This window comes from Ixodes scapularis, unplaced genomic scaffold (genome assembly GCF_016920785.2).
Source record: "Ixodes scapularis isolate PalLabHiFi unplaced genomic scaffold, ASM1692078v2 PGA_scaffold7__128_contigs__length_106722199, whole genome shotgun sequence".
Classification (NCBI taxonomy): Eukaryota; Metazoa; Arthropoda; class Arachnida; order Ixodida; family Ixodidae; genus Ixodes; species Ixodes scapularis.
This window is the reverse complement of record NW_024609882.1, coordinates 52763187-52782130: the sequence shown is the minus strand read 5'-3', so window position 1 is coordinate 52782130 and position 18944 is coordinate 52763187. Positions and strand designations below refer to the sequence as shown.

The 18944-nt window shown below is 45.3% G+C and overlaps 1 protein-coding gene across 1 annotated transcript in view; it reads right to left on the bottom strand.

Moving 5' to 3' along the window:
- Window positions 1-18944, bottom strand: part of LOC120846092 — an 82573-nt gene that overhangs the window by 19905 nt on the left and 43724 nt on the right. The window contains exon 3 of the mRNA XM_040217763.1: window positions 70-171. Within this exon, the coding sequence (XP_040073697.1) occupies window positions 70-171 (102 nt within the window). The remainder of the gene's footprint in view (window positions 1-69; window positions 172-18944) is intronic.

Genomic DNA, 18944 nt, shown 5'->3' with positions numbered 1-18944 from the left:
ATTCACCGCGCGTTAAATTATCGCACGGTGAAATATATAAACAATCTTTTTTTATATGTAGTTCCTTACCGGCTCAAATATTCTATCACATGTACCATCTGGCAACGTGATTGGATAATCGCCACCCGAGCAAAATATTAAGCAGGTCGATTCACCCAGTCGGTCATATCCCTGAAAGAAAATTGGCATGCTATAAGACCTATAAATATGATAAAATAATATGTAGGTTTGACTAAACATTCGTGTTGATGATACAGAAAATATTCCATTTTTATAGTTTCACCGAACAAGTTTAGGCTAAATTATCGCCATTAAGATGGGGCACACAGTCGGTGATTGCTTGTCCATGTACCCCTGTTTAAACACTCAGTAACACAGTAATCGATATTTAAAGATATAAAGTATAACTTAATATATTATAACGTATAGCATATAGAAAGTAACATTGTACGGTGGTTCTTTTTTTGTATTGTACACTCTAAGAAAAAAGGTAGCGCGACTTAGTCCCCGAAGGGAGTAAGTGCGTTGCCACAACCATTAGTCCCCTCGGGGACTAACGGGAAGGGGAGTAACAGTTGCGCCCCTCTATTAGTCTCTCGCACTAGCACCGCTGGAACTGTTACACCGTTTCAAATGCACCTCGAGGACGAACTGTTAGGCTCTTGCACTTGGACGCCTGGGTCTAAACGTTGCGCCCTTAGATTTAGACCGCTGGGACTAAAGGTTTATCCTTTACACTTGATCCCGAGCCACAAATCTCCTGAATGAAATTGTGCAGTTCAGGTTAAACGTAGCTTTATTGCCTCGTAGATACACATCCCATTCAAGGATAACTGAACTCGGAGTTCCTGAGCAGTAGGCTTCACGATAAGACCAAATTCCGAAGAGTGCACTTGCGTCGACGATGGCTTGAACACCGGAACGGCTGTCCAAACCGGTCGTGGTCCAAGCACCGTTTAGTGGGGCACCTGCAGCGTCTTGCCTGTTGGCGAGGAATTTGGATTATGAGCAACAGGGGCAGCGTGAAATGCCCGATCGCTCAACAAATGTATGATATATTACACACACATATTAAAATAACAAATAGGCTACAAAAGTGCTACAATGGTTCACATCTAACATGCGATCTGTTGACAGCAGACCACCGCAATATTATATCTTTATTATACCGTTCGCTGCGAATTACAGACCCAGCGTGTGCGTGCTCAAACTATGCTTCAAAGTGACGGAACGAGCTCCCGCCATCAACGCGAAAGTCTCTACAATCGATTGAATGTCACCATTAAGGCCGTTTCTCGCACGCAGCGAAGCGCTGAAGTAGCGCTGCTCACGTGTCGTGAGCTGCTTTTCGTCTGCCATGAGCAACAGTTTTGACGGTGCGATACAAAGCTGGTGAAAGCTCCCGTCAGCACGCGCTTAGCGCTAAAAAAAAATGGGTTGTGTGTGTGTTTATACAGCCTAGAACTTGGTCTGCCTCACAGGGGCGACGAGTCTCCCAGCTGTAGATGAGAAATTTAGCCAGTGCGGCACAGCCGCTAGCCTGGGGTCTTTAACGTGCATCACGCAGTAGTGATACACGACCGCACGCCGGTACGATGCTCATCCAGATCGAAACGGGCAGGGGTGGGGCTCGAACCCAGGATCCCTGGGTTCTGCAGCGCGAGCTTTCGCTCCACGTGCTCCGAGCTGGTGTGCGCTAGACCACTCGGCCACCGATCCCCCCCGCTTAGCGCTAGGTCAGCGCTATGCTTGTAGCTCTCTGCTGCATGTGTAAACAGGCCTTTACGGTAAAGCGATCCTGCCAAGGTCTGCAAAACACAAAAAAATAAGCCATCGGTAGAACTGGCGTTTTGCTCGATACGATTGAATATCAGGTTCTGTGCTGCGTAACAAAACAAGCAACCATAGTGCCAAAAAGAATAGATCATGGCGCGTGCTTTGGAAGCTAGAGAACGCGCTCAAAATAAAGCACTTTCTGAAGCCGCAGTTAATGAATATACCATGAAGAGAAGTACTTCGGCATACCTTAATCGAGTTCCCTTTTCTTGTGACTTCAGAACAGATCAAGTGCAGTGTAGCAGTGAGAATCCAAACCGGAACCCACCATGATCGGAGACGACACCGCGAGAAAAAACGGCGACCAGCTTCAGAGTTCTGACGAAGGCTGTACTAAAAACAGGTTCTTTTCAAACAAAGACCCCTTCCCATTTTCCCGACGGACCCTCTCTGCCCCATCTGCCCTACCCCCGCGTGAGCGAGGAATGCGGGGTAGGGGGTTGGTCGGAGGGGGAAGGGAAATCTCTTTTCCCCGAAAATCTCTTGTCCCCCTTTTACTACACACGACACACGGACACACCAATGCCCGAGGGACGGGAGAAGGTCGAAGGTCGCCATTTTCAACACGCCGGTCAAGTGACGTACAAGCAAGCACTTTCTTTTTCTTTTTCTCTCTCTCTTTCTCTCTCTATTCAAGTTTCTCGGAAGCTTTTTTTTTTATAGTTCGCATTTGTTTTGTATTAGCAGGGTGTTACCATGAATGACGTCCGGGCGCGGTTCGTTCTTCGTTGTTCATCTGGAATGTTATCTGAAACATCAACGACGATGACATGAAAGCCTCTCGATACTGCCCCTGAATGTGCTTTTTGAGTGGAACGTGCCATGCATCAAGTGTGTCGTTGCGGATTTTGAGTTCGACATTGGACTACTAAGAAAGGTTGGTTACGGGGAGATGCAGAGACGAGGCGCTCGACCTGTTCTCAGTAACTCAGTTTTTGCGATTGAAGTGACCATTTATTTGGGAGTTTTCGTAGATCGTTTTCGCCGTCCCGAAAGGCCCTCCGCAACCCGCTACGATAGCGGGAACTCCGCAGTCAAGGCTACCGGCGCGCAGGCACAGTAGCAACTTCGTTGCGGAACGGTTAGCGGAGGAAGCAGCGCGGTCTACGAAAACTCCCTATTCTCACTGCGAGACTCCGGTGTTGAAATCGCGTCTTCTACAAACTCTTAAGTTTCATTTAAGAAAAAAAAAGTGTTGGTATCTGGAGGTGTTGCGTTTGGATTAATGCTCATTTTATTTGCGCGAATGGAAATTACGTTAATGGGACTTGTGACATGTCAACAAATCATTTTTGACGAGATACTTCGGTTAAGTAGAGTCAACACATTCGTTAATTCGCAATCGCACAACGCGCGAAGCTCTACAATGTAATGTCTCAACGTTCGTGGCTCATTAAACAACTTCGCCGGTATCGTCCGAGTTTTGTCAACACTTTCAGCCGTGCTGGGCTGACTCTCGCCGATCCGCAAGACAAGCGAAATATCATCCGTCCTCCTGGCGAACGTCCCGTTTGCCTTCGAGGACTAAATCATACAGATGCACCCTGTCTGAGAGGGACTAATGGCTGCTTTTGCTTGCGCACGCCTATCGGTTAGTCCCAGTCGAGCGCAGTTAGTCTCCAGCTTTTGCGCACGATACCTAGCTTGACCCAGATGGTCCTTACGTGGAGCTACTGGAAGTTCAGAGGACCAAATGCTGCCGTTAGTCCCTTGAGGCCAACTATTTTCTTAGAGTGTACGTATTGTACGGTGGTTCTTTCTTCTGTACGCAGTAGCTCAAGCTTATACAGGTTCGCATAATTTTTGCTCGACTTTCGTTTACTGCAGTCAGTAAAAAAAATTGATAGAGCTCTAGAAAACTTACTACACAGACAATAAATTATGATTATGGACATTATCAAGTATTCAACAACGATCCTGCTTGTTCGGTATTCACTTCCCTTGATTGAAGGTGGCATATGAACCGATGTGTATGAGACGACGTCCTTATTATAATGCTTTACAGCTGTAGACTCTGATGCTGTAAAATTAAGACGCTAAATACAACTGATATCGTGCACTACCACGTATTCTAACACATTCTAGCCGTGGTGCTGGATGCGATGACGTCATCAGGGAAGGCCAAGGCTGGACACAGGTTGCAAACAAGTGCTGCGTCAGCGCTCGGCTTTGAGTCAAGTGTGAGACGAACCGTCTCGCTATCGTCATGTGCAAAACGTGCCCAGAGTTGGCCTTCTTTGATGACGCTATTTGGTTCAGCGCTATAGCGTTATAATCTAAGAGGTGTTGCGCCGAGGTGCGGTGGAATGTGAACGTGTTCAGTTGCCACTCTGCCGTCGCGGTAGTTCTTCGCTCTTGTTTCTCGTAGTAGCGGTGCGTGATATTTGGTGTGTGTATGTGTGTGTGTGTGTAGTTAAAAAGATTGATGCTGTTCCCTTTACGAGTGATATTAATGTGGTTCTTGTCCCGAGTGATATGGATGACCGTGTCCAAAGGCGTCGACGTACTCTGTCATGCAGTGTGCAGAAAAGAATACAAAACAAAAACAGTAAGATGCATTGGTGTACTCTCAGAGAATACGTTTTCACAACCGCTCCCCTTTGAGAAACACGAACACTGGCCACGTAACAAGTCCAGAAAAAGGGCAGCAAAAATAGTGCAAGCAAGAGAAAGACAAAAGATAAAAGTGAAGGGGACAGCGTTAGCTTTTCCCAAAGGGGGACCTGTGTAGCGTTACGAAGGATCATGCTTACGCATTCCCTAAAAATCCACTAACGAATATTCCTGTCATTTATTATTCATCACGCCATGCACAGTCAGTGGAATTTCAGCCTACACTGATTTTGTAGCAGATTGGTGGCGATCTCGTGAAAATGATAGGTATACATATTTCGACAGCGGTGGAATTTATTATAAACCGAGGCGACCGCAAATGCATAATGTTTGAGTCGTGGGCGTGACTTATTGCTTCGCCCGCATCCCAAGTTTTTATATCTCGGTATAATGAATTGCTAAAAAAAAAACAAGAAACTTCGACATTATCATTGCATGCTAACACTAAAAATACTCAGCTATCCATTGTATCAGCTTAATTCAAGACGCAACCGATACTACGGTGTGATACGACCAATAAAAAAGCGCCAAAAGCTCTAGTCATTAGGACTTTTATGTTTGTGATTGGTTAATCATTAACAAAACACGTGCAGAACCACGACGAACGCCACGATGGTGCTCTTTTGACTCATCATCTCGTAACGTCTGCTGCGCCTAGAATTCAAGTGAAACGAAGTATAGGCGACCCAATTGTATCACTAGCGCTGACTCATGCTTTGTTTCACCCGTGAACACAAAGATTATTCCAACATTAAGATAATAAATAGCGTTAACTAAGTAACAATTGACCGGACGAGAGAGGTGACAACATAAATTTAACAGCAGCTTAAATATTTTGCATTCGCGACATTCCTAATATTTGTTCCGTTTTCTCTTTGCTAGTGTTGTTTAAGACTTCATTATTTTGTAATGAAAAAAAGAAAAAACACAGAAAAGGAGAATTAATGCACGAGACAGCGAAATATCCCACTGACTTTAAGGAGCGCCGGAACTACGCTAATCCGACAAGGCTCACGCCAAACAGGCGTCACATGATTTCCTTAAATGGTTGAATTTAATCATTTTGTATCCTACAACGTCATCACCTGCATCACATGAAGACAAATAACGTGATGTAACGAGGAAGTGCATATCGCAATGCACCGGCGCTCGGTGATAAGAGCACTCAACGGGACACAAGCGGAAATTTCTACAGCAACTTGCGCAGACGCTGAGATCTGATAGCATGGCATACACCGAGCACCGGCACATTGCGGAGAAGCAACTGATCCATGCGTGTTCCCTCTGCAGTGCACCGATGCTCGGAAAGAAGTGTACTAAACAAAAGGGCTGCAAGAACAAAAAATATGAATTACAGGACAACGGCATTGAATTTAAGTGGCACAGGCATAGCATGGGCACGTCACAACGTCGGCACAAGTTCTACGAAAAGTGCGGCGCAGTGCCCGATTTCATTCTTCATGTGTCCCCGTTTAATAGTTCACACTAGACAACTTCTTGACCTGATGAACAAACTGAATTTTGTTTTGAATTGTCATGTTCTGTTTCAACAGCCCCCAACACTGAACATTTTTGAGGAATGAATAAACTTATGTCTAACATTTCACGAATGATTCATGTGTAGCATACCTGGTTATGATCAGTAGGCCTATGTAAAGGGAAGCATGAAATATCATCTGTGTACGTGAAGCCAATCATAAGTCGAATCATATTTTTATCTATCATCATTATTTAGATAAATTTCTGATAAATCAAACAAAATTCATGGCTTCCTGGAGTTTGGAATATTTAGAGTGTAATATATTTTGTAATGGTGGTGTAGTAGCAACACAATCACCTTTGGCTTAATCATGTCGTATTACACCTGAGACTGCGGTGGAAGAAATCGGAAGAACTTTCAGTAGAAGGAACAGACACAGAGAACGTCTCAAACTCAGCTAACTGGTTTATTTCTCAAACAGCCTTTAAGTACCCACGGAACTTTTTCCCAACCACACTCTACAGATAAACTCCTTTGTTGCAGACATCTCGAACCGGATGGAACACGCGCAAAAGATACAAAACAACCCACACATGAGATGAGGACTTAACAATGGGGCACTGCGGATCATCGCAGTGACCTTGACAGAGATATGTCCCGAATTATGCTAACAGTCACGTCAAAGCGCACAAAAAAAACCAAAAAAACACACAGGTGGCCTCTAAACCGTGGCGACGCACCCAGACAAAAAAAAACAAAAAAACACTTTTTTTTTTCCTTTCTTTGGGAAAACACACCCAAGTGATCTCGAAATCGCAATGACAAGCACATTTAAAAAAAAAAAAAAATTTAGATGTATATACACATATACATTGTCTCTCCCCCACCTTCTTCTCGTAAACCGAATGCGTTCGTTCAAAGTCTGAGAAACGTTTTGGAGTTGCGTCCAAGTTGCATCGATGCTTGGCTTATGCAGTTTCCGATAGAACTTATTCTTATTGTTTCTTTAACGACCCTCTTAATGTCATTTCGCTCTTCGAAGATAGCAGTAATCCCGTATTTCCACGGGATTTCCCACAACCTAAAGGCTCTCGCAAAAAAGTTCGGCGTGGACGTAGTTTTTTCTTCAGATGTAAAATTGAGCAGGTTGACGCCCTTTCTGTCGGACCGCAAGGGTTGTCAGAAGGCCCATCGGGAACCTTCAGTTCCTTGCAAAGAGAGTGTAGTATATGAGATTCCGTTGACATGTGGATTTAGGTACGTGGGACAAACTTCAAGATGCCTTAATGACAGGTTACTAGAACACCAGAGAAATGTACGCACGCATGCGCCGAACTCCGAAATAGCAAAGCACATAGAGGAATGCAATAATTGTAATCCGCATTGGTCATAGGCAGAAGTTCTGCCTAAAGAGCGAAATGACATTAAGAGGGTCGTTAAAGAAACAATAAGAATAAGTTCTATCGGAAACTGCATAAGCCAAGCATCGATGCAACTTGGACGCAACTCCAAAAAGTTTCTCAGACTTTGAACGAACGCATTCGGTTTACGAGAAGAAGGTAGGGGAGAGACAATGTATATGTGTATATACATCTATTTTTTTTTTTTGTTTAATGTGCTTGTCATCGCAATTTCGAGATCACTTGGCCTGTTTTCCCAAAAAAAAAATTTTTTTTTTTTTTTTTTTTTTGTCTGGGTGCGTCGCCACGGTTTAGAGGCCACCTGTGTGTTTTTTTGTTTTTTTTTTTGTGCGCTTTGACGTGACTGTTAGGATAATTCGGGACATATCTCTGTCAAGGTCACTGCGATGATCCGCAGTGCCCCATTGTTAAGTCCTCGTCTCATGTGTGGGTTGTTTTGTATCTTTTGCGCGTGTTCCATTCGGTTCGAAATGTCTGCAACAAAGGAGTTTATCTGTAGAGTGTGGTTGGGAAAAAGTTCCGTGGGTACTTAAAAGCTGTTTGAGAAATAAACCAGTTAGCTGAGTTTGAGACGTTGTCTGTGTCTGTTCCTTCTACTGAAAGTTCTTCCGATTTCTTCCACCGCAGTCTCAGGTGTAATACGACTTGATTAGCTACCACCAGCTCGCCTGCACTCTCACCGTCTTTTCACCCTTGTCTTGTTCGCATTGCATGACACCTTTTTAAGATATACCTTCTACCATTTCAGCAGTGTACCAGCCTGAGTCCGCTATCATTTTCTTTCCCAAACGTACGAGACTCGGCCAACAAGGCTTGCGGTGTTCAGAAGACTGCGTCGTCCTCCCCTTGTACATGTAGGCTCATAATCACCATCATTTTAATCTTGCATCTCACAAGATTAGGTCGTGATATTACATCATCGCATAATCACCATCACTAGATGTGGCACTGTGGGCGTACCTTGTACGGGCTGTTGCCTTTCTGCAGTGCCGTGGCTCTCCTGATCCAATAATTACTATTATGATTATTATTATTTATATTCTTTTTATTATCATCATTGACGAGTGCAGTGGCCTTTCATTGACAGGCCTAGCTCGACTTTAACTTCAGGTAACATGGCTCAAAGTTTTAGAGTTTTTGGATGTACACGGTTCTTTGTTGCTCTGGAGAGAACACACCAGAACGTTTCTTCGAGTGGCCCAGTATTTAGTACTTGCGAACCCCAGATATGATTATGAATACAATATTAGCTTTGCTAGTAGAACCGCCAATCGCGTGAATTTCAAAAGGCTAGACTTCGTACAAATATAAGTAACATGACAGCTCACTGGTCGGTGTCAATGCCTCCTCCGATACCCAGAAGGTTGGGGCTAGTAGTACCGATGACCGCCACCACAGCTTCAGCCAGCGGTGTCAGTCGGTAGTCGTTGCGCCCTGCGCCTGTGCAAGACAGGGTTCTCTTTATATTCTGTTTGGGCATTAAATTTTGTCTGAATGCAGCAAGCACATTCATTGTTTTGATCTGATTGAATTAATAGATTGATATCTTAATTGCTTCTATAATTTTGCCAAGAAAATGAGAAAGTGAAAAAAAAATTTTCTTCAGCAGACAGAATGTATGCTTCATTTTTATGTGCAGTAAAAACATAGATGTAGTAAACTCACCGGTCGTGGAGTCTGCCTTATTCGAGAGGGTCAGTTCAGCGCGGCTGAGAGATCTTAGGTTTTGCCACTGCTTTTTTATCTGCGGCACACTGCGCAGCGTCGATGGATGCCGCGAATTCATCACGGATGCGATCTCCTGCCATGCTTTCTTTTTAGCAGCTTTCGTCATATTGCCGTTAAATCTGTTCTTAATTATACGTTTGCGCTTCTCGATTTCGTAAACGAATTGAAACCTATCATCTTCGGACCAATTTGCATTCTTTACCTTGGGAGGCATCCGTGACGGACCGGCGACATCCATGTCTGCATGCAGCAAACGCAGACGGTCGTCTGCTAACTTCATGATCAAAACATAATTATCAACTTTTATTGCAAACGCTTCGAAGAAAATACGTCCAGCGCATTATTTTTTCTTTAAAGATTGGGCATCTAAGGACACGCAGGCATTTCTGTAGACAACTTTATTCGGCGTACGGACTGGACGTCGGCGAGGGTGGTGACCACTAATCTCTATGACAATTGCCGGATCGGGTTTGCCCGCTCCGCGAATGCGGCCACTGGCGGCCATCTTTTTGGAAGAGTTATTTTACCTCTAGCCAAGGTACAGCTGCTGCAGGCACTATCATCCATCCATGGCAGACAGCGTTGTGGCAATTGTGGTGGCAGGCTGCCATCAAAATAGCTTGGGTAAAATTTTCGTGCTTGACTGAAATTGTTTGACGAAATATATTTTTGAAACCCGGCGTGAACGGTAGCCCGATATTTAAGGACCCGGTGAAAGTTTTGCGAAATCGCAGCGCCGGGAAAAAGCAGCACAGCACGCATCGACAGTCGCATCGAAAGAAGCATCGAAAGCAGACGCCGGTACGGAGTATGCTTTCGGTGCGAGCTGCACTGCTTTCCCCCGGAGCTGCGCTTTCGTAGAACTTTCCCCAGGTCCTCAAGAATGAGGCTACCATTCACGCCGGGATTCAAAAACCTGCTTCGTCGAACAACTTCAATCAAGCACGAAATATCACTCACGGTACAGTGTACTAGATCCTCGGCTATTTTATTGCACCCTGCCGTCATTGCGGTGTCCGCCATATTATTATGATGGCTAGAGATAATATAACTCTACCAAAAAGATGGCCGACCATGGCCGCATTTTCGTCCATAGGCGGGGCTGGTCAAACGCGATCCAGCAAATAGACATAGAGATCAGTGTTGGTGACAGACGATCGCGATATGAAGCAATATGACAGCGTTGGTGCGCACTAAACACTACCCAAAACAGCGGATCGCTTACTCTTTTTTTTTTCTTTCTAATTTTTTGCACGGAACCAAGGTATGTAAGAGACAAGTGCCACAGTTTTGCGGCTGTCATCGTTTCTCTTTGCCCAAACCGATCGCAGCGTAGCAGAAGGCGCTTTCTTATTGGACAGGGGGTGACATCTCGTCACTTCCACGTCTAAAATCCTCGGTCGTGTTCCAAAATTTACTTGGTCTCACTCTACGGTAAAGGTTTTGTACCTTTGCGATTGAAAACCTACCCGCGTTCAGCATTACTTGATTTTTCTTGTCACGTGACGTGATCCGCGAGGAGGGTAACTCGGATCCATTCGAGTAGATTTGGAACGCACCCTTTGTTTTCTCCGGTACTTCTTCAATTTTTGCCTGGATTTTCTCTCTAGGTACTGCTCACTCCGTTCTTGGCGGTCTTGGTGCCAGACTCAAGTCCGGACTTGGCTAAGACCGCACCGGAGACCGTGCCCGATCCGTCTTGGTCTCAGTCACAGTCTCAGGCGAGACCGCCAGGCGCTTGAGTCAAGACTTGAGGCAAGACATGAGCCAAGACTTTCTAGCAAGCGGCCCCAGAAGTAAGGTTTCAGACATAACTATATTTACAAGCATTTACAAACGGAAGGAGACTAGTTCGCATCGCCCGATGCCGCCACCGAGCCGTTCAGTTGGTGTCTCGCGAAAGCTCCGCCGCGTGTGTCCCTAGCACAGCGCTCGATCTTGCCGACCTCTTCGTCGTCTCTGTGGCACAACTGCCACCAGTGATGCCAATTTAGCGGTTTCCCCGCTAAACTTAGCGGGTTTCAGTTCTGTTTAGCGGGATAAATTATTGTTTCGCGTGCGGCGGGATTTTTAGCTGTTTTCATGTAATCTTGGTGGTTTTTCAAAGATATAGAAGTTTCATATCAATTTACTGTCAACTATGCACCTGTCATATTTATAATTAGCCATTGTCGCTTTTGCTTACTCTCAGTAATGTTCTGGTTTGATAGAGTAACGCCTGTGACGTCATCAAAACTTTAAGGTGTCGAATACCGGAACATGCCTCTCTGTTTTGTGCGCGCACGTTTGAACAGCATGAAGGTTCCAATATTCCTTTGACGTTATTGTCTGCTTCGTGAAATGGGCCCGGTGAAGTACGCTCAAAAGATTAGAAAAGACTGGCTACAAGACCCCAAACTTAAAGGCTGGCTACTGGATGTTCCTGGTGATAGCAGACGAGCCAGGTGCCAATACTGCAGAACGGAACTGTCTTTGAAGCACGTGGATTTAGTCTTGCACGCTGCAACAAAGAAGCATGTTTCAGCCGCTGCACCTCTCTCTGGTACGCAGACGACTCTGACCAGTCACGCACTGCTGAAGGGTCCCTTGCCATGTTCATATGAGCTCACTCCGCAATTTCGACTTCGGATCATCTGGGTGAACTCTGGCGTGGCGTGACAGATTTCTAGTTAAAACAAAAAAAAGCTTCCTTTCAGATAGCATTGATATGATCTGTACTGTTATTATATATTTGGGCAAGAATTAAAGCAAACAAAATGTTAAAAAGTCAGTTTTGCGATGTGTTTTGGATTTAGCGGTATTTAACTGTTTTCGGAATTCCGACAGCGGGTTTTCAATTTTTGAGTTGGCAACACTGACTCCCACAAATGCCCTCCCCCCCCCCCCCCCCCCCCCTCTCCTTGGACAAGTGGCCTGTGGCACTTCCGCTGGAGGCATGCAGTGGTTGACAGCTTATTCTTGCGACATTGTGGAAGTTGTGTCCAAAGGAGAAACGATAGCGGGTTTTAGGTGAGCTAGGGAAACTGTTTCCTGACGACCTTTTAGGAGCACCATGTAGAACTTCGGTGTTCTATCCACAACAAGGTATAGTCCGTCGTAGCGATGTTAAAGGGGTTTCTGGGGAGCATCCCGTCGAATGAATACATCCGTAGACTGGGCGAGGGCAGGGTGTATAAAGACTTGGCGCACAATGGGTTTTCGCGTTTGCGTCGGGCGTAACGATGACATTACATCCCCAAGTCATTGAACGTATGATGTTGGGTCTATGGTGGTTGTTGACATCGAAGGCTCTACCATTTCGGCTGGGAGACGAAGGGGTGCCCCATAATCAAGCTCAGACACGGTGCAACCTAGGTCTGGCATCATGGTTGAGCGGAGACCCAGGAGCACGACAGTAAGGTTGTCGACCCACGCGTCAGGGAGAGGTTGTGCTCTCGCAGAGCGGGTTTGAGCTGTCGATGGAGGCGTTCAACTAGACCATTCGCAGCAGGGTGGTTTGCTGTAATACGTGTCCGCACACAGCCAAGGAGGGATGTGAGTTGCTGGAGCAAGACCGACTTGAAGTGGCGTCCTCGGTCTTTGGTGACTGTAGAAGGGACACCAAAACGGCTGACACAGTTGAAAACGGATGCTCGAGCTACCGTTTCCGCGGTGATGTTGTCCAGTGGTATTACTTTCGGCCGTCGAGTAAATTGGTCCACACAGGTCAGTAGGTAGGTAAAGCCGCGTGAAAATGGAAGTGGGCCTACAATGTCCACATTGACATCCTCGAAGCGGGCCGAAGGCAAAGGGAACTTTCCTAGTGGTGTCTGTGTGTGGCGCTGTATCTTTATTGTCTGGCAGGCCAGACAACACCGCACCCAATCTAGGATGTCGGCGTCGATCTTAGGCCGTACGAAACGGGATGTAACTAATTCCTGTGTTGCTCCTATGCCTGGGTGACAGAGAGGGTGAAGAGACGTATATACCGCGTGACGTAGATGACGTGGCACGTACGGGCGGGGTTTGCCGTTTGAAGTGTCGCATATAAATGTAATGTTATTGTCGGGAAAATTGACTTTCTTGAGCACGAGTGATGTGTCAGTCAGCCCCATGGAATGAAGTTCGTCGTCTTCTGCTTGAGCCGCGGCGAGTTCGGCGGAGGTGAAGTGCTCCTTCTCCGTGTTTACCGCATTAAGGTTCAAGCGAGACAAGGTGTCTGCTACATTGTTGTCTTCTCCCTTCACATGACGGACGTCGGAAGTAAATTCCGCGATGAAGGAAAGATGTCGTAGCTCTCGTGGTGAATGGTTCTGGTTCGACGACTTCATTGAGTAGATCAGTGGCTTGTGGTCAGTGGCAATAAAGAACGCGCGGCCTTCGAGAAAGTGCCTGAAGTGCTTAGGTACTGTACCTCTGCTCGACGTCTTGCAGTTTTCGCGAGAAGAATGATATGGGTGTCCAAATATCATTGATATTCTGTTGCAAGACACCACCAACTGCGACGTTCGAGGCGTCGACGATGAGGCACGTTGATGCATCTGAGGAAGGGTGCGCCAGAAGTGTAGCACTGGCTAGTTCTTTCTTTACTTTTTCGAAGAGCGTCGCGTCCGCAGACCATCTGAGGGGCGACTTTTGTCCTTTGGTTGTACTCAGTAGTGCTTCTAACGGATGTAGAAGGGTGGCACAATGTGGGAGGAAACGCCTGTAGAAATTAATGAGCCCAAGGAACCGTCGGAAAGCGCGCTTTGTTGTAGGACAAGGCGAATCAAGGATGCCCTTGACTTTGTCCTGTAACGGTCGGATACCGCGCGAGTCGGCGTGATGACCAAGGAAGGTTAGCTCTGGCACTCCGAACTGGCACTTGTCAATGTTGATCACGATGCCATTTTCTGCAGATGTTTGAAGAGCTCGATCAGGTGGTTCTTCTGGTCTTCTGAGTTCCTGCTCGCGACGCGGAGGTCACCGAAGTATGCGAAGCAGAGTGGTAAGACGCGAACGACCTGATCAATGAATCGTTGAAACGTTTAGGCTGCATTACGAAGCCCAAATGGCATCGTGACAATTTTAAACAGAATAAACGTAGTGGTGATTGCCGTCTTGGGCACGTCGGCAGGCTCCACAGGGATCTGGCGGTATGCCCTTACGAGATTAATTTTCGAGTAGGTGGTCGTGCCGTTCAGGAATGCTGTGCAATCCTGAACATTCAGGATGGAGTAACGATCTGGCACTGTTGCCGCGTTAAGAATGTGGTAGTCTCCACACGGGCGCCAGGGGCCGGTTTTTTTGTGAACCATATGGAGGGCGGAAGACCAAGGACTTGAAGATGGACGCGCAATTCCAAGTCAAATCATGTGCTCGAATTCCTCATGAGCCATGCGCAGCTTTTCTGATCCAAGGTGAAGTGGTCGGCAATGAACTGGTCGTGAAGATATGACGAGTAGCATCATGCTTCGGCTCTTTATCGATGTTTTTTTTTTTGTTTTTGTTTTGTCAAGTGAGGGTATTTGTCAAGAAGGTGGGCGAACTCACCAGGTGGAGGTTTAACCAAGGTGGGGCTGAGGGCCGGAGCTCGTGATAGGACACCCGACACGTGCATGTGGGTGGTAGCATCGATGAGCCCCTTGTTCGCCATGTCAACCAGGAGGTTGAAGTTGCGTAAAAAATCTGCCCCGATGATCGCGTACCCTACGTCTGCCACCCAGAACAACCACTGGAAACGACGCCTCAGACCGAGATCCAGGATCAGTGATTTTTGTCCGTAGGTGGCAATGAGGGAAGCGTTGACCGCTTGGAGTGAAGATGTTTGGGCACGATTTCTTCGCTCGAAGGTAGTAGCCGGGATGATGCTTACTTCAGTGCCTGTATCGACCAAAAATCGTGTACCAGTGATTCGGACGCTGACATGGAAATGGCGGCTGATGGGTCGGGTCTGGCCACTTGCCGCCACTTGCGACCGACCCTCCGGTTTTCCTGGTACCAGGAACAGGGAACACGACAGCGGAAGGCCTGGGATCCGAACTGTTGATAGTAGCGGCAGAGTGTTCGATCCGACCGTGGGATGGTGACGTCCTACAAGGGGTGGATGGAGAAAACCGTCGTTGCGAGCATTCTCGCGAATGACGCCGTGACAAACCGGGTTGTTGACGGGCTTACAGGCGAAGGTTGGCTACCTCGATAGTCACCTTCTGCAAGTCGTTCCGAAGGTGGGTAAGTTCCGATGTCAAATAGGGTGCTGTTTGTGCGGCGTTAATTGTATGTCCCGCAACTTCCATCATCCGGTCTGATAACTCAGTCAGTTCCGCAAGTGTAAGGTGGTGAGCAGCTGCTAGTCAAACTCGAACGGCTCTCGGGAGACGATTCAAAATAATTCCTGCAAGATGGCACTGTCGAGGGATGAAGATTTGTCACCTAACAGATGTTGAAGGTGACGTAAGAACTGCGTCGGTCGCCTGTCACCAAGCTCTTCGGAGCTCAGAAGTTGTTGACGGCGGCGCTGTTCCCAGGTGACGAGCCGGTTGACCAGTGCGTCCGTCAGGATGTCGTATGACTTTTCGCCAAGGGGGGCGAGTAGGATGTCACTCACCTCGGTAGCGGCTTCAGGAGGAAGGGCGTGGACGAACAGCTCGCACTGTCGAGCCCGCGAGGTGATTCTGTGCAATCTAAACTTGTCTTCGACTTGCACAAACCAAAGGCACGGATCCTGCGCCCAGACCTTGGGCAGAGACAGAACCGCTGTTGCTCCGATGACAGGGGCGGCAGCTGGTGATGCCTCCGTTTCCATCACTGGGGTAATCAGGTCCGAGTCACCAATTATGTGGAGACCAGACGTAAGGTTTCACTCATAAATATATTTGCAATCATTCACAAACGGAATGAGACTATACTACGTTCCACCTTCAGTCTGAGCGCAGTGGACGCCACAGGCCATCCCAGCCGATCCAGCGCCGGGAGAAAATCGCGTGACCTGCCGGTTGGGCAGAGAGAAACAGGGAGCTCAAGGTCACATGACACTCTCTCCACGCTGGATTGGCTGGGATTACTCCTAGTGTCCGCTGCGCTCGGACTGAAGGTGAAACGGAATATAGCTCACATCGCCCGATGCCGCCGCCGAACCGTTCAGTTGGTATCTCGTGAAAGCTCCGCCGCGTGTGTCCCGAGCGCCCCACCGGCAAGCTTCAATTTTTTTTTAAATATCATTTTTATTTCGATTATGTTTACAAAGGGCCCGAATACATTACATAGAGGAGTGTGTTTCAACTCAAAAATATGAACATATCAACAAAGACGGGAAAAAAATGGCGAATGAATAACAAAAATATGTGTAATCGCAATTTTAAGATATACAGCATCAGTTATTGAGACTATGAACGGAGGAAGATTTCAATTAATTGAGGTATGGGGAGAAAAGGCATTACATCGGGTGTTTAAATAAGGGATGTCTCCGTAGAATCGGTGATTTTTTCGTGATAATATGTACGATGGTTCTAGAAACATAATTTCACAAAGTGTGGGTTTTGCATGATTTCACGTTTCATCTTTGAAGTAGAAATGCATGTTCTATCTACCCTGTGAATGTCAGTTATTTGCTATTGTTATGCAAGTGTGAATTGTTCACTGGTGTAGTAAGTAACAAGAATGTTTGATATATCTTTTTGTACTTTGAGCTAAAAGGTACGCCTGTGTATATATATATATATATATATATTGCTTGCATTGCTGTGTAATACTGCATGTCTCACTGATGTCGTATTCTAACTGCCATCTTGGAGCTGGGGCCTCGTCAAGCTGCACTTGTTGCAGTTTTTTGTCTCAACTGCCATCTTTCTTGTGAATGAAAATAAAGTATTGATTGATTGATTGCCTAGTTGACTGATTCCTAAATCTTGTCAGAACGACACAAGCGAGACAATATTCTACAAAAAAGAAAGTTTAGGTAAGAGTGTAGAGGCTTTCACAAAGGTGAAGCTGGCTGTGCGATGATAGTCTGAAATAATAAAGCGAGCGGAGCGGATCGGAAGGGCCTCAACAGCAGATGCAAGGTTCATATGGGTGTCTCAGATAGAGGCTGAGTATTCCGGTTTTTACGAATAATATTTGCTTAAAATAAGCTTGAACGACTCAGGAGTTTTGCGAAATGTTTATATTGAGATAGCCTAGTAATTGATTAGCGCTTTAAGTGACATAATCGACATTAATATTCCAGGAGAGGTATTTGTGTATATAAACGCCAATGTATTTATAGAGGAAACAGAAATAAGATTTGAAATATTCACCTAATGGTAAGGACAGGTATTATTTTGACTGGACGCTCTAATAGATCTGCATTTAGAAATGCTAAGTTCTGTGAGCCAATGGAGATATCAATGAGTGCAGTATTAATATGAATTTGAACGTCGCAGGTCCTAGAATTGTTAAGCATTTTATCATAAATAAACACAACCGTTAGCATACAGGCACACGAAAGAGGATACAGGCACAGGAAGGGCGTTAATATTAATAATAAATAAGACTGGTACAAGACGGAACCTTGCGGGACACCGGAGCTAACATGCGAGGGTGATGAACTGGTTCCATTTGCCCGAACAAATTGGGTGCGGTTTATGAGAAACGATTCTATTCAAGCGAGTGCATCGTAATTTATGTTTAGGCTAGGAACTTTAAAAAGAAGCATGTAAGGAATTTGTGTCCAAAGCGTTAAAAAACTTTTAAAATATGCAGTCAGTCCTAGCAATCCGGTGCAGAGTGGAGTGAAGGTCATGAGTGAACGTTAGAATTTGTTTTTCAAATTAATAAATATTTACGGAAGCCGTGTTTTTCAGAGCTGACAAAAATAGTTTGAATCCAAAAGATAATAACATTAGAAAAAATTACATGCTCAATGATTTTGCGCGGAATGCTAGTTAAGAGGATAGGACGAAAATGTATAGGATTATGTTTATCACCGCTCTTCTGCACAGGAATTTTATTTCCCCACCTTCTATCCTTTTAATAGTATATGTGGTTCAAGTGACTGGGTAAATAGCTTGTATAATATGATGCTGGAATAAAATCTAATATTCTTTCATAAATTCGTATTAATATTATCAATAAGAGCAGTAGTTGATGTTTTAAGGTTTTCAATAATGTTCACAACATCTTCGCAGTCTACAGTAACTGAAAACATTTGCAGAAAATTACATACTTGGAGAACTGGATTGCTCAAACTAGCCGGCATTCAAATAGTATCAGCAAACACATAATTCTATATAAAAAGGCACAAGTCATCTGGTACATCCACTTCGTTACTATCCCTGAGCGTTATATTGGCACACGTAGTTAATTGAGAACTTTCCAAAATTGAAGGGGATTACTTATCAGCATAGATGGTAATGTATAGTAGTATAAGAAAAAAGAATTCGTCTTATCGATTTTTTTTATACAAATCAGCATCAAGAAGATATGCTGCCCAGGGTTGATCGCCGTAAGACCACTTAGAAGAAAGAAGCATTTTTTGTTTATATTACCTTTTTCAAATTCATTAATGAGATTGAAATGAGGTTGATATCGTCTGATTATTTCAAATAATCGCTGAATAAAGCCAGGCATAAATTTATATAAGAATATACTCATTTGATTCTTTATTCTATCAAAGTCGGCTCTGCCATAAATGAATATTTTCTTAATTTCCTTTGATTTTTAACATTTTAGAATGTTTAATACAAAATACAATAAAGAAATGTCACTAAGACCAGGCAAATGAGCAATTGAAGAGATGGTGTCGGGTGATGTCAATAAAATAAGGTCTAACAAAGAAGCGGTTGATGTCGTGATTCGTGGAGGTTGCGTAAAAAATTAAAAAGAAAAAAAAGATCAAGGCAGATATTAGCAAACTCACCGCACTCGGA